Genomic DNA, 19,378 nt, shown 5'->3' on the forward strand with positions numbered 1-19,378 from the left:
TCCGTTATTATTCTCACTATACATCACAGATTTAGCTAAACGTTTAGATGGCCAATACTTATTCTATGCTGATGACTTACTGATATACCTTTCTTGCCATCTTTCTCAAATCAGTGTTTGTGTGAATAAGCTTAACGGTGAAATAATAAAAATCACAGATTGGTGCAGAACTAATCATCTAAAAATGAATCCTTCGAAGACGAAAGCAATTATTTGTGGAAGTAGAGCAAAAATTAGTAGTGATGAGTGCAGACTAGCCGACACAATCTTTGTGGAGGGGTGTGCTATTCCTTATAGCAGCACTGTAAAATACCTTGGGGTGACTATAGATAGTACTCTCTCATGGGAGAATCAAGTAACAAATTTGTGCAATCGCGCTATGAGTATTCTAGCACAACTAAAAATAAACAATGAAATATTTAGTGAAAGTTTACGTATTAAGCTAGTATCTACTTTAATAATTCCTCTCTTTGATTATTGTTGTGCGGCGTGTACGAATATGTCAAACAAATTATTATTAAAGATGCAGCGTAAATTGAATTCATGTGTTAGATTTATCTATAAAGTACCAAAATATGAACATGTTACTCCATATTTCAAAAAGTTAGGTTGGCTAAAGCTTGCAGCGAGAAGAGACTATTTCATTGCTTGTCTGTTTTATAAGGAAATTCGACTAAATTATCGGCAGATATTCGGCTCAAAACTAGACTTTTTGCCTGTAGCACTGCGTAGAGGTGATGTCCGACAAGACTATCTTCGTATACCGCAGGCTAATTGTGTCATGTATGATAATTCATTCTTAATTCATGGCATACGTATCTGGAATTCACTGCCATCTGAGACTGTGGCTGTAGATAATTTGGTTAAATTTAAAGATGTTTACTTCAATTACTTTTTTGAACATGACAATTAACAATTGCCATCTTTATTTTGGATCGTATTTAAATATTTTTTCTTGTAGAATTATTATGACTTTAAATTAAGTTATTTGTTTGTATTAAATAATCTATTTGGATTTTATAACATTTGAAATTATATCTAATTGTAAACCTTTAATTAGTTAAGTAATCTTGTAACCTATGTAAACCAATGTAATTTAAATATTGATGGCTTTGAGGGAGCTTAGGTTCCAGAGCCAAATAAATTTTTATCTATCTATCTATCTATCTATCTATCTATCTATCTATCTATTCACTATCTGTTACCCGCCCGCTCCACTGAGCACTTGATAGAATTGTATTTTTAGATCTAGACACGAAATTCAATTGGAGTATTGTTTTGACTTGCACAGATTTCAAATTCCATCGGATTGGCCTGTACCTTTTAACCATGTAATTATTCTAGCTAATATTCATTGTAACGTTTAATATGCAATCACTGTAACATTCCCGTGGCTTTCTTTCAAAAATGAATAGTAATTGACACGAAGAAGAAAATTTAAAATGAGCATTGAAAGTTTCAGTTAAAGTAATTGCAGGTCTTATAAGTGAAGTTGAAATCTGCCTAGCTTATAGTGCGACGAATTTTCCGTTGATACAAATTTTTTGCGTGACATCTATTTTATATAAAAAACTAGAAAATCAAGCAAGCTTTTGCCAACATGTTTATTATCGACAATTGAATTTATCAATATTTTTTACAAATTGTATTTCTTAATTATTGACATTTTTTAAGATATAAGCTTATTCTGAAGTTAAGCTTATCGGAACCGTTCATTTGAGTACGCACATGAATTTTTTCATATATTTTATATATATGATATTTCTCATATTTGTGAAATTTATAAAATATATATTAAATTCGTGTGGGTATTCAACTGAAAGGTCTTGATAAGTGTAACTCTAGGATGAGCTTATATCTTTAAAAATATCATCAATGGACAAAATAAAACGTCATTTCTTAATTAATAACTTTTTTTAAAATACAAAGGAAGAAGCGCGCTCGATTTTCTAGTTTTCTATATAAAATATATGTCACGGAAAAAATTTGTATTAACAGAAAATTTGTCGCACTTTAAGCTAGGCAAAATTCAACTTCACTTATGAGACCTGCAATTACTTTAACTGAAACTTTCAGTGCTCATTTTAAATTTTTTTCATCGTGTCAATTACTATTCATTTTTGAAAGAAAGCCACGGGATTGTTACAGTGATTGCATTTTAAACGTTACAATGAATATTCGCTAGAATAATTACATGGTTAAAAGGTACAGGCCAATCCGATGGAATTTGAAACCTGTGCAAGTCAAAACAATACTTCAATTAAAATTCATGTCTAAATCTAAAAATACAATTCTATGAAGTGCCCAGTGGAAAGGGCGGGTAACAGCTAGTAAATACATAAATTTATAAATATAATATTTTTATACACGATGTAATGAAATTCAAATTGGAAACAATAGAAGATCCAGTAATATTTCGATGATTCGTGAATTTTTCGAACTATTCGGGAATTATTCGAATTTTTTCGAATTATTCGAAATTTTTCGTATTATTCGTCGAATTTCGAATAATTCGAAAATTCGAATTATTCGATTCGAATTTCGAATCGAATATCAATATTCAATTCGAACGATATTCGCACACCCCTAATTTAAACCAGTAGACATTGAAATGTCATCTGTATTCCGATGAACATTTATATCTTCCGGGTAAATTTATCGATTTAAAATATTATTTTTACAAGTTCCTCATGTTGAAATTTAGTTATTTTGATATTTTATAAGCCCTTTCACTTGATAAAGTATATGTATACTCTATTTTAAAACAATATAAAAAATTTCATTTTCATTTATGGAATAATGTTTTTTTTTTATATTGATTGATGGAATATTATACTCGATGCTGCTGAAATGTTCATTTCAGATTCAACAAACAATTGTAAACTTTGTTTGATTTGAAATAGTAATCTGTGAGTCACTCGGTATTATTTGGAAATTGGTTCAGTACTGAACTTGGAAATTGGCTGCATAAGGAACACGAACTATCAGTCGTCGCAAGCCACTATATTTCGATCTTGTGGCACAGCTCTCGATTTACTGTAGTAAAGATAAAGTCGTAGTTTAAGGCAGACTGCAACAAGTCAGTTTCACTAACAAGGCAATCGATGCTAAGATAATCCGAGTTGCAGATGGACAAATGTTACTCTAATAAATAATCTGATTAACATTTATGAATAAAATTAAAAAAGAAATCATTTTATTTCCATAAATAAAAATTATTTTATTTTATTATAAATTATACTATTTCAATAAAGTGTAAAAATAATTATTTTCATTCAATATTAAAATGTTTTGCTTCGAGAATTCGGATGATGTGAGTAGCTAAACTAGACAAAACTTTTGGCTTGTAATCAAAGGATCTGGGTTCGAGTTTGAGCTGAAGTATCTGAATTTTTCTTTATCTAAAAACTAATGAAAAGCTTCCCCTCTTTTTTTCGTTTTCTTATTTTTCCTCTGCTTTTATTGTATCTTAAATAATTTAGAACTCTCGACATAATAAATTAAAAAATATGGAGTACATAGATTTATTCATATTCTCGAAATTATTTTCTAGTATTTACGATTGAATTTGTATTTTTTGAATATAAATGACAATGAAAATTGGTCGAGTTGTTCTACTTATAAAGTCATTATTTTATGTTATATTACAATAACAGGTAAAGGCATCATTAATTGTTAAAAAAATTATTAAAGTAACTAATTTGCTATGTTTAAGAAATTAATGAATAAAATAAGCTTATAGTAGCGTATTTTTCTAAGGTTCAAGTGCACATAGTCCGTGAAAAAATTTTTTTGAAATCGATGAAAAGTTAGACTGTAAACTATATTCAGTCAATAACAAGTAGAATGACTGCTCAAAAATCTAAAAATTGCAATGTAAATACTGATCTAAAAACATTATTAGTATCGTAAATAAAACAAATTTAATGATAATTTTTAAAAAAGGCTCTTTATAGTAATCTAATAAGAAATATATAAAAATTAAGTCGAATAGTTGGGGTTTTCACAAGTTATTATTTATACACTTCCGTGAACTTGAAAGAAATCACCATGAAATTGGTTAAAAAAAAATTGAAAAAATAAGATTTATAGCTTAAAACGAAGTCTACTTTTTGTTCATAAACAAAATTAATTTTGTAGTTATTTCAGAAAACAAAAAATCATCAATCTTAAATCGATCATAAAAGGGGATTGAAGTTTGTGGATGAAGTGGTGATCAATTAGCTTATAAATGGGTCGTTTCGATAGTAACAGAAAGTTTTCTATTGAAATCGTTTTGAATAATAACATTAATTAGTATTGAAGAGTTTCACTTTGGTACAAATCTAATCATGGAATGCAGTGATTAAATTTATTCGGATAGTACATCAATTCAACATAGCGGATACATATTTATCTAGATCGTAAATGTGATACAATTTAATGCTTTACCGGTCGACAATATCGACAATGCTTATGATGTAACTGTGCGCATATATTGGTAAACATGGTACGTGCGCGTAAGTCTTTCCGATAAGCTTATGAATTAATAGGCAAGAGGTCTGGCACTAGAGGTTTCCGATTTGTGACTACAAGTGGAGTCCGTGGTGTGAAACAGTATTCAGGACCACAACATCGCCATGTTCTAGGTTCACTTAAATGCCATCCGGATTCCTCTAAGAGAGCTTTTCTGTACAACTCAATACCCGTTGATATTGTTACACAGAAGAGAGGATGATAAATGGAATGAGAACGCAACACGTACACCTATTTACTCTTCCAAAACCTTTTTTGTTCGTTCCAATGATACTGTCTTTACGTGTTATTTATTATCTTTCATCCTTAAGCATTCAATTTATTTTTATCGATTCTCTTTTTGATCTACTTAATACTCAAGACTCAAAAACTAGAATTGTGATTCAAATTTCCCATGAAAAAAATTGCATGATATGGCCCAATGTGTCCATGTATATTCATATCAGATTATTATACAAGTTCAATCAGCAGATATATGGCCTAAAGTGGTCTAACATGTCTAACATTTCCGCTAAAATTTCCACATTTGGGCCGGAAGTGTCCAGACAAAGCTCCTGTTAAGGGGGTATTCTAGTCTAGAAGCATGAATTTCAGGTAGTTTTTTGAAGTGCCGTAAAAAAAAGACAATCAATATTTTTACCATACATTTTTTTATAAGTTATTTATTAACATTACAAGAATACAGAAAAAAATAAAGAAATAAAAAATGTTGAAAATTCAAAAAATTAGCAGCTGATGAAGTGGGGGGTTTCAAAAAATTGGCACGTGACCATGCCCACGATTCCAACTCTCCTAGCAATCGGAAATAAAAAAATAAAAAAGATTATTAATCTAGAGTAATGTCGCTATGGCATGAACTACGGTCATCCCCAAATTTCAATTTTTACTATTTTTAAAAAATTCAAAAATTAAAAAAAGTAGAACAAAAAATATTTTTTTTTTTCAGGCAGTCGCCATTTTGTGAAAAAAATTTTTTTTAACTTTTTCCTAGTTCATACTATAGCGACATTACTCTAGATTAATAATATTTTTTATTTTTTTATTTCCAATTGCTAGGAGGGTTGGAATCGTGGGCATGGTCACGTGCCAATTTTTTGAGACCCCTCCACTTCATCAGCTGTTAATATTTTGAATTTTCAACTTTTTTTATTTTTTTCTGTATTCTTGTAATGTTAATAAATAACTTATAAAAAAATGGATTGTAAAAATATTGATTGCCTTTTTTTTACGGCACTTCAAAAAATAACCTGAATTTCATGCTTCTAGACTAGAATACTCCCTTAAAAATTTTAGGAAAATCAAATAAATCGTCTCAACCCAAAATATCTCAGGAAATGTCCAAACACAGCTCCAGTTAAAAGCAAAACTCAAAATTCCAATTTTAAAAGGTTTCTCACGGAAATTGAATTTTGGCACACTCTAGTGTCCATATCTAATTTTTTGTCATATCAACCGCAAAAGTTGGATTTTCGAGCAACACACAGAGGGCGCAAAGAATACGATTTCTGACAATCTATAGTTTAGTTAATTTATCTCGCACTAATATCGAAAAGTAACCTTTTTCTCTATCCGTCTCTACATTTCTCCACGACTACGCTAAAATACGATATAGATAAGTCGAATTATCTTTTAATGCGACAAACGTCCGCTGGGTGGAGTAAAAATCGCAAAAAGAATCTTAGCGACAGTTGAATCTTGTAAATGTAAACAACTTCAACATATACGTGCGTTTAATCCATTGCTATTTAATATCGTGTGACATAATTCTTGTGCCTTTAAATAAAATAAATAATAATTGAACATTCTTGACTGTTCTCTCAAATCCAACTTCCGCAATTGATATGACAAAAAATTATGTTCGATACTTTATGCTCAAAGGAAGAGGCCCTGACAAACTTGAAGTGAAGGCACACGTTTGAAACTATGGATACATTATCATCAAGACCTCGTACTATATCCGGACTCGCTACGCTCGTCCGGATAAATAACTTGGTTTTGATAGTAATGCGCCCATAGCCTCAAACTTGTGACGTCACTTCAAGCCGTCAAAATCCCTATCTTTGCGCATATGTATCGAAAATAACTATTTGACATGTTTTAATATAATTATTGGCCATACTGGGATGAATCTGGATTAATTCATCTTAATATAACTTGAGATTCCGATGCATAATTTTTCGACCAAAAGTAATGTTAAAAATCCCTGGAAGAGTACGCAGGATAGCTAAATCACTTCTTTACCAGAGATTTAAGTCCGAAAGGTTACATTCTTTTTATTCTCCTAAGACGCTGATCTGATTTCGTTGTTTAGTTCAATCAACTACTAAACCAACATTTGTTTCAATAATACGGCATGTTACCTTACGTACATGTTTCGAAAAAAAATTATAATAAATATTCTTTAACTTTCCGCAATAAAATTAAATAATTTTCAAGAAGTGGGAAGTTGTTAGTGTCAATCCAATTTTAGAAAATCAAGTTCTCATTAGATCTCTACGTTTTAAGGCCCTGGGAAGCTACCCTGGTTATTCTTACGACAATGTTTGTATGTTTGTATACTCGCGCGTGCGGAAGGGGGGAATGTATATGTAAACTTTTCATAACTTTTGAACGGCTTGATCGATCGGAATACGGTTTGCTGGATTCCAAAAGGATTGTCTAAATCTAGATTTCCGTTAAATTTGAACCTATTTGGCCTCATAGATTTTAAGAAATTTCAAAAATAAAATTAAAATAATTAAAAATTTTTTCTCGATATATTTCTACTCATATTATCATATAAGTGTAATGTGGTTGTAATAGAGGCATCTTAAGGTCACTAAACTGCTTGATCTTGATGTGTTAAAAATAAATAATAATTTTTAAACAGTTTAAAAAAATTTTTATTTTGATTAATTTTTAAATTATTTGAACTCTCTAACAGTCTTGTAAGAAAAATTTTTTTTCGAAATGTTAAATAACCTATCGTAATCTAATTATTGTGCCAGACTTGAACTGTGAATTGGTTCTTTCGTCACTTTCCAAACTTTTGTTTGACGATATCAAACCATTGGGCCAAGCCTCGGGCTAAGTTTGGCCTAGGAGTAACTTCCCCAGCCTCGGCTTCAGAATAGTACATAGTTGGCTTGACAAATTACAACTGGCTCAATAAAATTACAACGGCCATTCATCAACATTGATAAGTCCGACCTGGGTAGGCCATATCAGACAATTTTTCGACGATTTACTTCAATCGTAACCAAAATTTTTAAAAAATTATATGATACCATAAAATACGTGTGAAATAGTAGGTAGTTTAAAGAAATTTCGAAAAGGGCACACTGATAGAAGGATTTAGTACAGAGTAATAAACTGATTTAGTAACAAAATTTTCATTCATTTATTTGGGAAAAATAAATATTTTGTACCCATCAATATTATTTGTTACAGCTTAATAAATGATTTCTTTATATGAACAAAGCCTTATTACATGGAAATAAATATTTAGTTCCACCAAATAATATTTAGTAAAAGGTACTAAATATTTCTTTGGCAAGTATTGTCGGTAGATGGCTATGCTTTAATTCCAATGTTTATGTGATACATAACCTATTCGCTAACTTAGATTATTTTATTCAGCTCGATTTTGGAAGATTTATTAAACCTTTAAAAACACACATACTCCCAATAAATATCTTCTATTTATGTCTTTTCTCAGTGGAGTTTAGTTTACATTTTTTAATTTGTCTATTATTGATGTGTTAAAAACTTGTTTAATTTTAAATTTTATAAATGTCTCAAACGAAAAAATATAATTTAATGAGATTCTTTTCTTTATAATATCTTATATTTTTACTTAAAATAATTTGTTTTAATTATTTTTATTTATTTTAAGTTAAAAAATTAGGTTACACGCTAAAATAAGTTAAAAAATTAATTTCTTTGATACTAATAAATGATTTATTGAGTACCAATAATTCATTTGTTAAATACTACTAAATATTTATTTGGTGGAACTAAATGGGCTTTAATAAATGATTTAGTACCTATTACTAAATATTTGGTAATGAAAGGTTTGTTACTAAATTTTATTAAATAGAACTAAATCCTTCTATCAGTGCATAATGGATGAATTTAAAAATCGAATTATCGATACTTGAAACAATTGACTTTCGCTAGAGAATAACTTACCAATTTTGACAACAGGAGGAAGCGCCGAAGTGTAAAGATTTAGTCGAAATACTTGTAAAATGAAAATGGAGGCTAGCAGGCAGCCGAGGGCCCCCTTCATAGTTCATCTCGAAAACTAGTCCTTGAGTTCCTCCTTCTATCAAGCACTTTTCTCATGTACTTGCGCTGTAACCAGCCCCTTAGGGCGTTAAGCGCCGCGAATTTATACAAATCTGAAACAAAATTTATTTCAAAATTAGCCAAATGATTATTGCATTAACCATTTAAAACTTCTTTATTCTTGACTTTAAATCTGTCTATCAGTATTCGCATCATAGAATATATAATCCTATAAAAACTTATATGCGAGTATTTAAATTCAGAATAACATGCTGAATGTATATCAATTATGATGATTGATAGGATTTAAAGATATGTCAGATTGCAAGGTATAACTATAAATTTAATTAGATATCAATATGAATATGAAAATCTAGGACAGTATAACTTAATTTTGAAAACAAAATTTTTTTATTTTCAATGTCTCAGAGGAAAAAGAACAATCACCCCAAGCTATACAGCCAGAATTTCATGCCGAAAAAATTTCCTTTTTAAAGTGCGTTATATTTTTATAAATGTAAAAAATGGAAAGAAAAATTTCTAGTAAAAAAACGCTTCCAAATTTGATGAAAAAGTTTTTAATATTTTACTCATAATTTACATTTTGAATGTTATTATAATATTTAAATTTAATAATTTGAAAATATTATTGTGACTTAAAATTAAGAAATTAATTTTGTATTTTTTTTCTTTCAAAAATAAAATTAAGAAAAAAAATTAGGAAAACGGTTGACCCTGAAGGCCATCCCTGCAACTTCCCGCTAATTCCATACTTAGGCGCTTAAAATTGCACCAATGACGTTTTTGAGCTCTTCGAGCTCAAAAATACAATTTATGGGTTATTTTGAGCTCTCCGAGCTCAAAGAGATTGCCTTTCTATGCTTTAAAGCACTTCGAGCTCAAAAGTCTGATAGAGATTTGATAAGAAACTATTTCTTGAATTTTTAAACCGCAATAACTTTTGAATGAATAAACCGATTTTTACGCGGTTAGAAGCATTCGACGCAGTTTTTCAAGCCTCACAAAGAATCTTAAATTTTGAATTGATCGCGCTAGGAATTTTGGAGTTATTCCGAAAAAACACTTTTTTCGGTTTTCTTTCGTTCACGATATCTCTCGAACGAATCAACCGATTTTGACCGGACTGGTGGCGATCGACGTGGTTTTTTGAGGTTAAGAGCTGATTAGTTTTTGGAATTGAACCTTTAAGCCGTTTAAAAGTTATTCCAAAAAAACCACATTTGAAAAAAATTTTTTTTTCAGTTTTTTTAAGATTTCTCAAAATCTATTGATCTGAATCGGTCCAAATAGTTTTCAAAATCTAAGTTTAGTCAAGTCCTTTCGAATGGCACCAACCGCGATGAAATCGGTCAAGCCGTTCAAAAGTTATAAGCGGTTCACACACACACACACACACACACACACACACACACACACACACACACACACACACACACACACACACACACATACAGACACCGTGACAACCTCGCGGGGATAGTCAGGGAAGCTTCCTGTGACCTTCAAACGTCGAGATCTGATGAAAACTCGATTTTTGCAAAACGGGGTGAAAACAATAACTTCCCGATTTTTGAAAATCTTCGATTTTCTTAGCGGGAAGTTAAAAAGTTTCGAGTTAAATGCAAATTAACAGCAATGTTCCATTAAAAATGAATTTCCACTGTAATATAGAGAGAAGTATTTTTTAATGTGTTTTTATAATATTTTAAAGCCTGCTATTGTACACACTAGGTGAATATTGAATAAATATAAACTAGCTTTAAAAATTTTATTGAGAAAGTTGATTTTAATCTCACGATGAGAATCAATAAAATCTTTGCTTTATTGCAATGCCAGTGAGTTTTATTAAAACGAGAATATTTGCAGCTTTTCACCTGCAGACTGTGGTTTACTCGTATAATATTTATAGTGTTTTCATAGCATAAAAGCCAAGTTTTATGATGAAGTTTATTGTCGTTTATTACAAGTGTTTGTAGAAAGTGAGATAACTCGTGTGAAGCTTGTTTTTATTATTTAAATTAAGTGATAAAGAAATAACTATTTTTTTTAGTCAGCCAGCCCCTTTTTATTTGTCGAAAAATTCCTAACGTATTTTACAAGTACTAACTTTTATTGTTAGTTTGAATATTAATCATTGAATAAATTTCATCTATAAGAATTTCCACGTGATAAATATCAGGGTAATTGTAATTACACTTACAATTAAGACTCGACAATTACTCATTATTTTAATTTAACCTAATTCCTCCACTGGTCTTAATTACCTAGCTTTAATCATAGAATTTAATTAGTGATCTTTTATAACTTGATTATAGAACATTTGTTATCAGAAGATTAAAATAAAAAATTCTTTTTCCTCAATTTATTTTTAAAATTTTCATTTTAGGCCATCGCTCATGTTTAATCGTATTATCTTTGCGTAATTGTCATGACATAAAAAATGCCGGCAATTTTACACCGGTGAAAAATAAACGTAGCCATTATTTAAATACTTTTTTATATAAATTTAAATTTGCCATCACTCATGACGTATTTACTTTAATAACTCAAAAAAAATTTTTTATTTAAATAACTTTCAACGTCGTTTTACTATTCATTGAATAAATCTGTCATTTTATTGAAAAATATTTCAATTTTCTCTTAATTAACCTTTTTCGCGAGGTGCGTTCGCGAAAATAGTCATTTAAATAACGAAAGTTATTAAAATAAGTGATTTTAAACAAGTATACATTGCTTTGATAAATGATAAAATTAATAAATTTGTGAGAAAATTTTTTATAAAATTGAATTCGAATCGAATGACAATACTGGATCGATTGTATTCGGGATTGAATTTCAACCTCATAACCATGTTAGTAGTCAGTTCAGTTCTTGTAGTCAAAAAAAAAAAAAAAAAAGTAGAAAGGGTGCTTTATTCGAGTTCCGATAAAGAATTCAATTTTCCGGAATGATAAAAAAAGTATAGTGTTCGTTAAGGGTAAAAAATTGGCTAGATCAATGAAGTAAATTTAAAGTGTAGTTTTCTACCTCTTGATACTTGGGCTTCGTTCAGCAATCGCTTTTCTCTATATACCTTAATCGGTTTAACCTTTCATAGGAATCTCGTTAAACTAATGTAAATTGTAGATGTCGGGCCAATCGAATTTACTTTCGAGAAGAATCGACGCTACTGAAGCTATCATATCTAAGAATAATATCTACGCTTGCTACTGCTGAAAAAGCTTTTTTATTTTACACTGAATAAAGCTACAAGTCTAAATAAATTTAATGCGTGTAGGTGGTCAAGCGAAATAAATTTCACTTCCATTTTGTGGATTCATTTGGCTTCTAATTGTCTACCATTCCTTGTTTAGCCTATCCGTTAGTTACTTTGATCACGTGTCATTTTTTAAGCAACACTAAAAATAATGATGAATAACATAAAATATAAGTAATGCAAGCATTAATGAAATTAATACATCAATTGCAAATAATTTCATTCAATAGAAAACAAATTTTTTTTAAGAAAAAAATTTTTTTTCTATAGATTGAATGCCGTTGTCGAGGCTAATTTTTATCGGATTTTCAATGTAAGATATGATAAAAAAAAAATTAAGCATAATATTTTTTTCCAATTAAAATAGTTAAAAATATGAGTGAAACTTACCAGAACGGAGCGATACATGAGGAACACACTGTGACAGCGGTCGGCGCGCGACTGCTCTTCTTCGTTCCCTCGTGATGGGCGCAACCCCGACAAATAGTACGCGGGGCGGATCTTTCTATAGATAGCTTTTCACGTTACACGTGTTCCAGTCATTATTGCGCAGGATATCCACGTGAATTTCAAATTTCGCGGTAGATTTTTTTATCCTTTAGCTGCTACGCTCCTTCATAGACGTTAGATTGATTTTCTCATTTGTGTGCTTTAAATTGATTGATTTTTCCGAGTAATTTTTTATCTAAAAAATTTTGAGGAAATCGATTAATTTTTTTTCTTTGATTTCAAGATGAAAAAATACGATTTTTGAGGACAGTAATTTTAAGGAGATTTTAAGACGTTGCGTTTCATATGAGCGAGTTTTATTCTTCACATAAAAATTTCTCTGAAATGATATTTCCTTACAACATTGACTGTTATGACTCGTTTCCGCTTCACTTGCGTCTATAATATATAATATCAATTTATATACAATATGCAATATATACACTGATCTCTATATAACGATAAAGAAAATTATGTAGAGATCAGTGAATATGTTACATCACAATGTATAATCTATATAATATATATATGCTTCTGATTTGTATAAAAAAGTATAGAAATCTTATCAAGTTAAGATTAGTTTTGAAAAATACTACAGTTTATTTTAAATTCCAATTTTATGATGATTTAATATGTTTTAAAATTTTTTTTCTTTCTTAATAAACTACGAACAATAATTTTAACAATACGATAATAAATAACTATTTTGTATACATTTATTTTTATCATGTACTGAAGCATAGATTTGAACCATTTAGCTTCTTTGGGTAAGCAGTTGCCGGAGTTTCCGTCCGATGGCGATAGTTTCGAGGTCTCAATGTTAAAGAATTTTTCTTCCCCATTTTAATAGAAATTTACTGAATAAACTAAGCGACAATGTAAAACATTGTTATAAACACAGATAAATATAGATACCATTTATATTGATTTTTTATAAACTTCTATACTGCAGAATTTCTTTTGTCCTTTAAGAGAATTCGTTACTGATTACGTGCTGTACACAATGGACTAAAGAATTTTGCTTAATAAAATAAACGAAAGTAAATAGAAATATCAATAAAATTTTTGCTCACATTCTGAAATTTAATCATTAGATACTTGAAAAAAAGGTTAATATTTTATAATTAGAATTATCAAAGAAAGATAATTTAGAAAAAAATAGAGTATGTAAAAATATGGCAAAAAAATACAGATAAATGGCATGTGACTTTAAGATACGGACTGGCTGTCTGTTTAATAAAACACTTTATATTCCTTACTTTTCTGCTGTTTGATAATTTTTTGTCGTTTGCTTTTTACTTGTACAAAGTCTTCATTTGTCTATGTTCCTTTAACGTCATTGATGGGTGTCTTTATAATGGACATTCGAGAAAGTATATGCAGTGAAAGCTCTGAGATAAATGAAGATCGTTGGGGAAAACAAGAAAAAAATTAGATAAATCTTTTTTAATTTTCTGATAACAACGTTATTATTATTTCTGAGGTGAAGTATCTATCGTATACTAAAACTATCATCAGAGAGAATTACAATATGACAAAGTAATTATAAAGAATAAATTTTCAATCCAAAAAATATAAAATCAAGAAAGATAAATTATTTTTTAAAGTTTTATTCTGGATCTCAAACTCTTCAATGAACAACTATTGTCTGGACCCGAGATGTATTTTTTTTTTTTTTTTTTTTTCTAAGATTTTATCAACTTTCAATGATCAATCTGATACGTTGTGTATCCAAATACCTCAGTTTGCGTTTTTTGTAGATACTTAATTATTTGAATCTTTTGTTATTCAAATTCGAATAATTTTTTAATCAAAATATTTGTAAATAAAAAGTAAAAAAGAACTTACAAACTTTACTTTCATGAAATTATTAGTCTGGAAAAAAATGTAATATTTTTCTGACTAGCAGACTTCAACCGTAAAGTTTAAAGTGCAGGATATTTTTGATCGAGTTTTTTATGCATAATTCGTGCTCTGAACAACAGAATTTTAAATATTTTTCGGGTAAAATTGTCATTCCACGAAACCACATGGTACATTAGTGAAAAGTGTGGGATAATACGGTCATGCAGTAAGCCAACTGTAGAGCGTTGTCTATATTTTCAGTTTCATGTCGTTTCTATTATGGCCATAGTTTACATTTTATTGTGGTTTCTCCCCTAATTTTCACGTCAAATTATTATCATCATCCGCGCCAACACCTTTAAAATTGTGGACATTGTACACTCACAAAAATTCAGTGAATGCTTTTTGCGTATCATTGTTCTATTCAGTACTTTATCATCCCTCATATATTTCTATACATTTATATAACTATTTTTTAAGCATAAATAACAATCGACAGCAAATTTTTCCGCTCCATTAATATTTTTATCATTCGCATGAAATCCTGAAAACAAACAGTTATTTTATTTAATTTTTTTAGTTTTCCCAATTTTTAAGTACTTACACATCAAATTATATTCAGTACTATAGGAATTAATGTTTGATAGTTAGCTGTCGTTGGTGAACATTATTAACAACTTTTTTAGAATGTTTGAGACACGTTACTGTTACCATAATAATAAAAATTGTTAATAGGATTGTTTAAACTTTTTCCAGAAAAAATAGGTGTGGATCTAATAATTCCCAGTAATTATTCCTATAACTAAATTGGATGAAATTTAATGAGTTAACTAGAAACGGTTACTATAATTTGCTCTGACAATTAGTAGAATACTGTAATTGGGTCTCAGTTAACTTGAATTTATAACTACTTTCGACAAAAAAACAAAAATTTTTAATTGCAGTTATATTTTCTAGATACTGTTTTTTATCTAAACAATTAAGAAAATAAGAGAAATTTTTATCTGGCATATTTATATGATAAAATAGATTTTCTTAGTTAAATGTAGTACATAGAGTATCATTAAAAAGTTTTTGACGTGTATTTGTGCCTTTTCATATCATTTTCATAGTTGGAAAAAATTAGGAAAACGGTTGACCCTAAAGCTCATCTCTGCAACTTCCCGCTTATTTCATACCTAAGCGATTAACATTGCACTTATAACATTTTTTGAGCTCAAAAATATAATTTTTGTGTTATTTTGAGCTCTCCGAGCTCAAAGAGTTCGCTTTTCTATGCACTGTAAATCCAAGTGTTTTAACAAAACACACATAAAGTGTTTTGTTCCTATCTTTAAGCATTGTAGTCACTTTTAAAACACTTTCACGTGTTTTAAATTTCCTATGTTAAATGCCCATTTGTAGTCACTTTTAAAACACTTGGATTTAGAGTGTGCTTTTGATAGAAGTTTAAAAACACTATTCTTTAAATTTTCAACCTGCAATTACTTTTGATTAAATAAACCGATTTCCACTCGGTTGGCAGCATTTGACGTAATTTTTCGAATCCTATGATTTATTTTTAAACACAAATCGATCAGACTGAAAATTTTGGAGAAATTGGAAAAAGTCACTTTTTTCGATTTTTTTTTCGGTAACGATATCTCACGGAAAAATCGACCGATTTTGACCGGCCCGGCGGCGAGTGACGTGGTTTTTTAATGTCAAGAACTTATTAGTTTCTGGAATCGATCGATAAAGCCGTTTAAAGGTTATTCCAAAAAAACCTATGAGTAGACATTTAAAAAAATTTTTTTTCGTGGTTTTTTTGAGATTTCTCAAAATCTACCGGTCCAAAATGTATTCAAAATCTAAGTTTGGTCAAGCTCTTTTAAATAGTGCCAACCTTGATCTACTCTGTAAGTAGCTGTCATCGGAAGGTTCTGGATTCAAGTCCTAGTCCGAGTTATCTGAATTTTTTCTCGTATATTCTATAAAGTCTTATCAAAAAGGTTCTTTCCTTTCTCAATCCCTTTCTCACCCAATTATCCTGTTACGTGAATGTTGGAACGCTTCTCGTAATAATAATTACCATAACTCCTGTCCTTTCCCGCTTCACAGCATTATTTAATTTTTTCAAAAATGTGGACGCTTCACGATTTTGCGTGCCAACGATTTTATTGCACTAATTCACCAATATCATTTTATTGTCATAATCAAATTATTGCGTATTCCTGACTATTTTTAAGACAAAAAAAATTTTTTTTAGTGAAGACTCATAAAATTTCAACTATAAAATTTTTCAATGAAATATTAAACCAGATTAAAATTTTTCTGGATTTTTAAAAATTTCGTAGCTTTATGTTAAATTTTTTTTACGACTAAAATCACATAATTTCATATATACAGAATTTTTTTTTCATCAAAAAAATAGAAAAAAATATAGCAGTCAGAAATTTTATTCAAGTTGTCAATAATTTTAGCAGTATTTGTATTTATGATTTCATTGCCAGAAATTTTCGATTGGAACTTTATTTACGGACCATTGGCTGTAAATCACGACAATGTTTAGCTGACAGAGTAGATATGATTTTTGGACGATAAAAAATGTGAATAATAAACTAATTAAATTTTACTGAAGTTTATTTTTCAGGTAAAGTAAAGTTATGCGATTTTCTGGGTTATAATTAATAATCACAGAAAATCAACGTTGAACGCTCTTAAAATTCTCATTTATAAAAAAAGAAAAAATGTTAAATATCATTTATATCAGTGACATTGATTTATGTATTTATGAATACGGAAAACATGAAGAGACGAGTATTTTTTCTTAGAATTAAATTACCGAAAATAACTATTCAAGGTAATACGTGACTGATTGATTTTTCATGCTCAGAACCAATCAGATGAATTCCTTCTCAATTGTCGCTGCTGCAGAAGATAAACGAGGAAGACGATGATTTATCGAATAAGTTGACGTAAAACGATAAAAATGTGATAGTATCATGACTCACTTGTGCACGTTTAACAGATAAGAAATAATAGCGTAATAAAAAATTCAATATTATGAGGTAAACCTGCTAAAATATTAATATTAAATATACTGCTTCCACGTTTTTTAAATAACAAAGGATGCCTAAGTACCATGCGAGCAAGAATGCGGAAATTTAAATTTTGATTACTGAATTAAGAGATATGCACGCACTAATTATCGGTCACGTACGGCTCCTACTGTGTTAACTAAATTTTAAGTATAAAAAGCTACTAAAAGTTGCTATTGGCATCAGTGACTCGAAGTTTGTTTTCATCAAGTCAACCAAATAGAAAAATTAAATCTTCCAAGATGAACAAGAGTATCATCATCCTCTTCATTGCTTTTGCTTTGTTGCAAGTAAGTTAATTTATTTTTTTTAATGTTTCAATATTGGAAAGATGTAAACCGTATTTTTAAGAATTTAATTATTTATTGATCAATTTACGAGGAATATTTCTAAATGCTTTGAGTTAAAATTATTGCGGAATTATTGAACGTATGAAAAAAAATTATGGAACGAAGAATTCATTTTTGATCACGTAAAATTTTTGAATTTAGGTTTCATGCTTGAAATTTTTTTTACGATCAATTATTTCAAAAAGTTATGGGAGAATATTAATGTCTTTATAATGTCGTGAAAAAAAGTTTACTACAACTTTATGATAAAAAAGAAATTTTTTAAATAAATAACAATATTGGTCAAAAAGAATTTTATTGTTGTACTATTTTTTAAACAACTTTTTTTAGTATGCTAAATCAATGGAATCCTGAATAAATATAATCCTTTTTTGAATCGAAAAATATTGAAACTTTACTGGATTGATGTTTTTTTTTAAAGTAAATATTTAACAGTATCAAATAAACGATCGTATTTGCAGTGTATGCATCAAAAACACTAATAAATATTTACCCTTGAAATCGTGAAAATCCATAGCAAGTAGCGCGAATATTTTCTATGTAAGGTAAAAAATACATTAATGATAAGCGTGGATATTAAAGGTCATTCTTACTGAGTACACAACTGCAATTTATACACTAGATATCTCTGAAATGCCAAACTTTTTAGGAAGTTGTCTTAAAAGAATATACTTTTAAGAATAGTCTTAAAATTGAAGAAAAAGAAACTATTTATTACATAAATAAGAGTTATTTTAATATCGTTATGCACTTTTTTGTTCAAAATTTTTCCGATTCTTAATACTGGAATGGTTTTTGGCACTTGAAAGGTCTTCAATAAAAAAAAAAATAAAAATAAAATAATGATGAAATTTATATTAAAAAAAAAAAATTTATAGCACTGAATTCATTTTTCTGTCTTTTTTTTTGATAAAAGTATATATAAAAAAGGAAAGTTGAAAAAAATTTTGGACGAAAGAGCTTAGTTTTTTTTTTTTTTTTTTAAGACAAACATTTATTGACTAGTTTCATTAAAAAATTTATTTTTCAATTAAATAATTCTTAGAACAAAATTGAACTTTTCATAAATAAATTTTTTTATCCAATCATATTACTATTGAAATTAGTATGAAGAAATAATTACGATTATGAACTAAATGATTATAATAATTTCAAATTTTCAATATATAAATATGTTTTTAAATATTTGAATAACTTTTCTATACCCTGTAAAATGATGAATAAAAAGTTTAATTTTTGCATGAGATTCGTATTAAATTGAGTGAAAATTTTTGTAATTAATTAAAAATTGCTTTCATTTTTAGTTGGTCAGGAGTGACGAAGAAAAACCCGCTGCCGATGGACCATTAAACGTGGTGACAGATGTATTGAAACAAGGAAGTGAATCTATTCAAAGCGCTATTGGACAAGCAAAAGATGCTGTTCAAAAAGGGTTGGGCGAAGTTCATGGAACTTTAAGTAGCTTTAATCCATTAGGAGGTTCAAAAACAAAAGCTCCAAAGGAAGCATAAATGGAATCAACAGCACAATTATCGACCGTTATACCCTATGAT

General features: G+C 29.1%; 1 protein-coding gene across 6 annotated transcripts in view; it reads right to left on the minus strand.

Moving 5' to 3' along the window:
• Nucleotides 1–12,707, minus strand: part of LOC123271743 (glutamate receptor ionotropic, kainate 1-like) — a 188,438-nt gene extending 175,731 nt beyond the window's left edge. For 2 of the 6 annotated variants that reach the window (XM_044738155.1, XM_044738165.1), the window contains exons 1-2: nucleotides 12,452–12,706; nucleotides 8,686–8,897 (exon numbers count right to left, since the gene is read on the minus strand). In XM_044738155.1, the coding sequence (XP_044594090.1) occupies nucleotides 8,686–8,785 (100 nt within the window). In that variant the 5' untranslated portion in view covers nucleotides 8,786–8,897; nucleotides 12,452–12,706. Of the gene's footprint in view, nucleotides 1–8,685; nucleotides 8,898–12,451 lie in introns of all 6 variants that reach the window. The other 4 variants (XM_044738143.1, XM_044738180.1, XM_044738148.1 and 1 more) reach the window with 4 other exon arrangements.
• Nucleotides 12,708–19,378: the final 6,671 nt, after the last annotated feature.

This window comes from Cotesia glomerata, linkage group LG1 (genome assembly GCF_020080835.1).
Source record: "Cotesia glomerata isolate CgM1 linkage group LG1, MPM_Cglom_v2.3, whole genome shotgun sequence".
In the NCBI taxonomy this organism is placed as follows: domain Eukaryota; kingdom Metazoa; phylum Arthropoda; class Insecta; order Hymenoptera; family Braconidae; genus Cotesia; species Cotesia glomerata.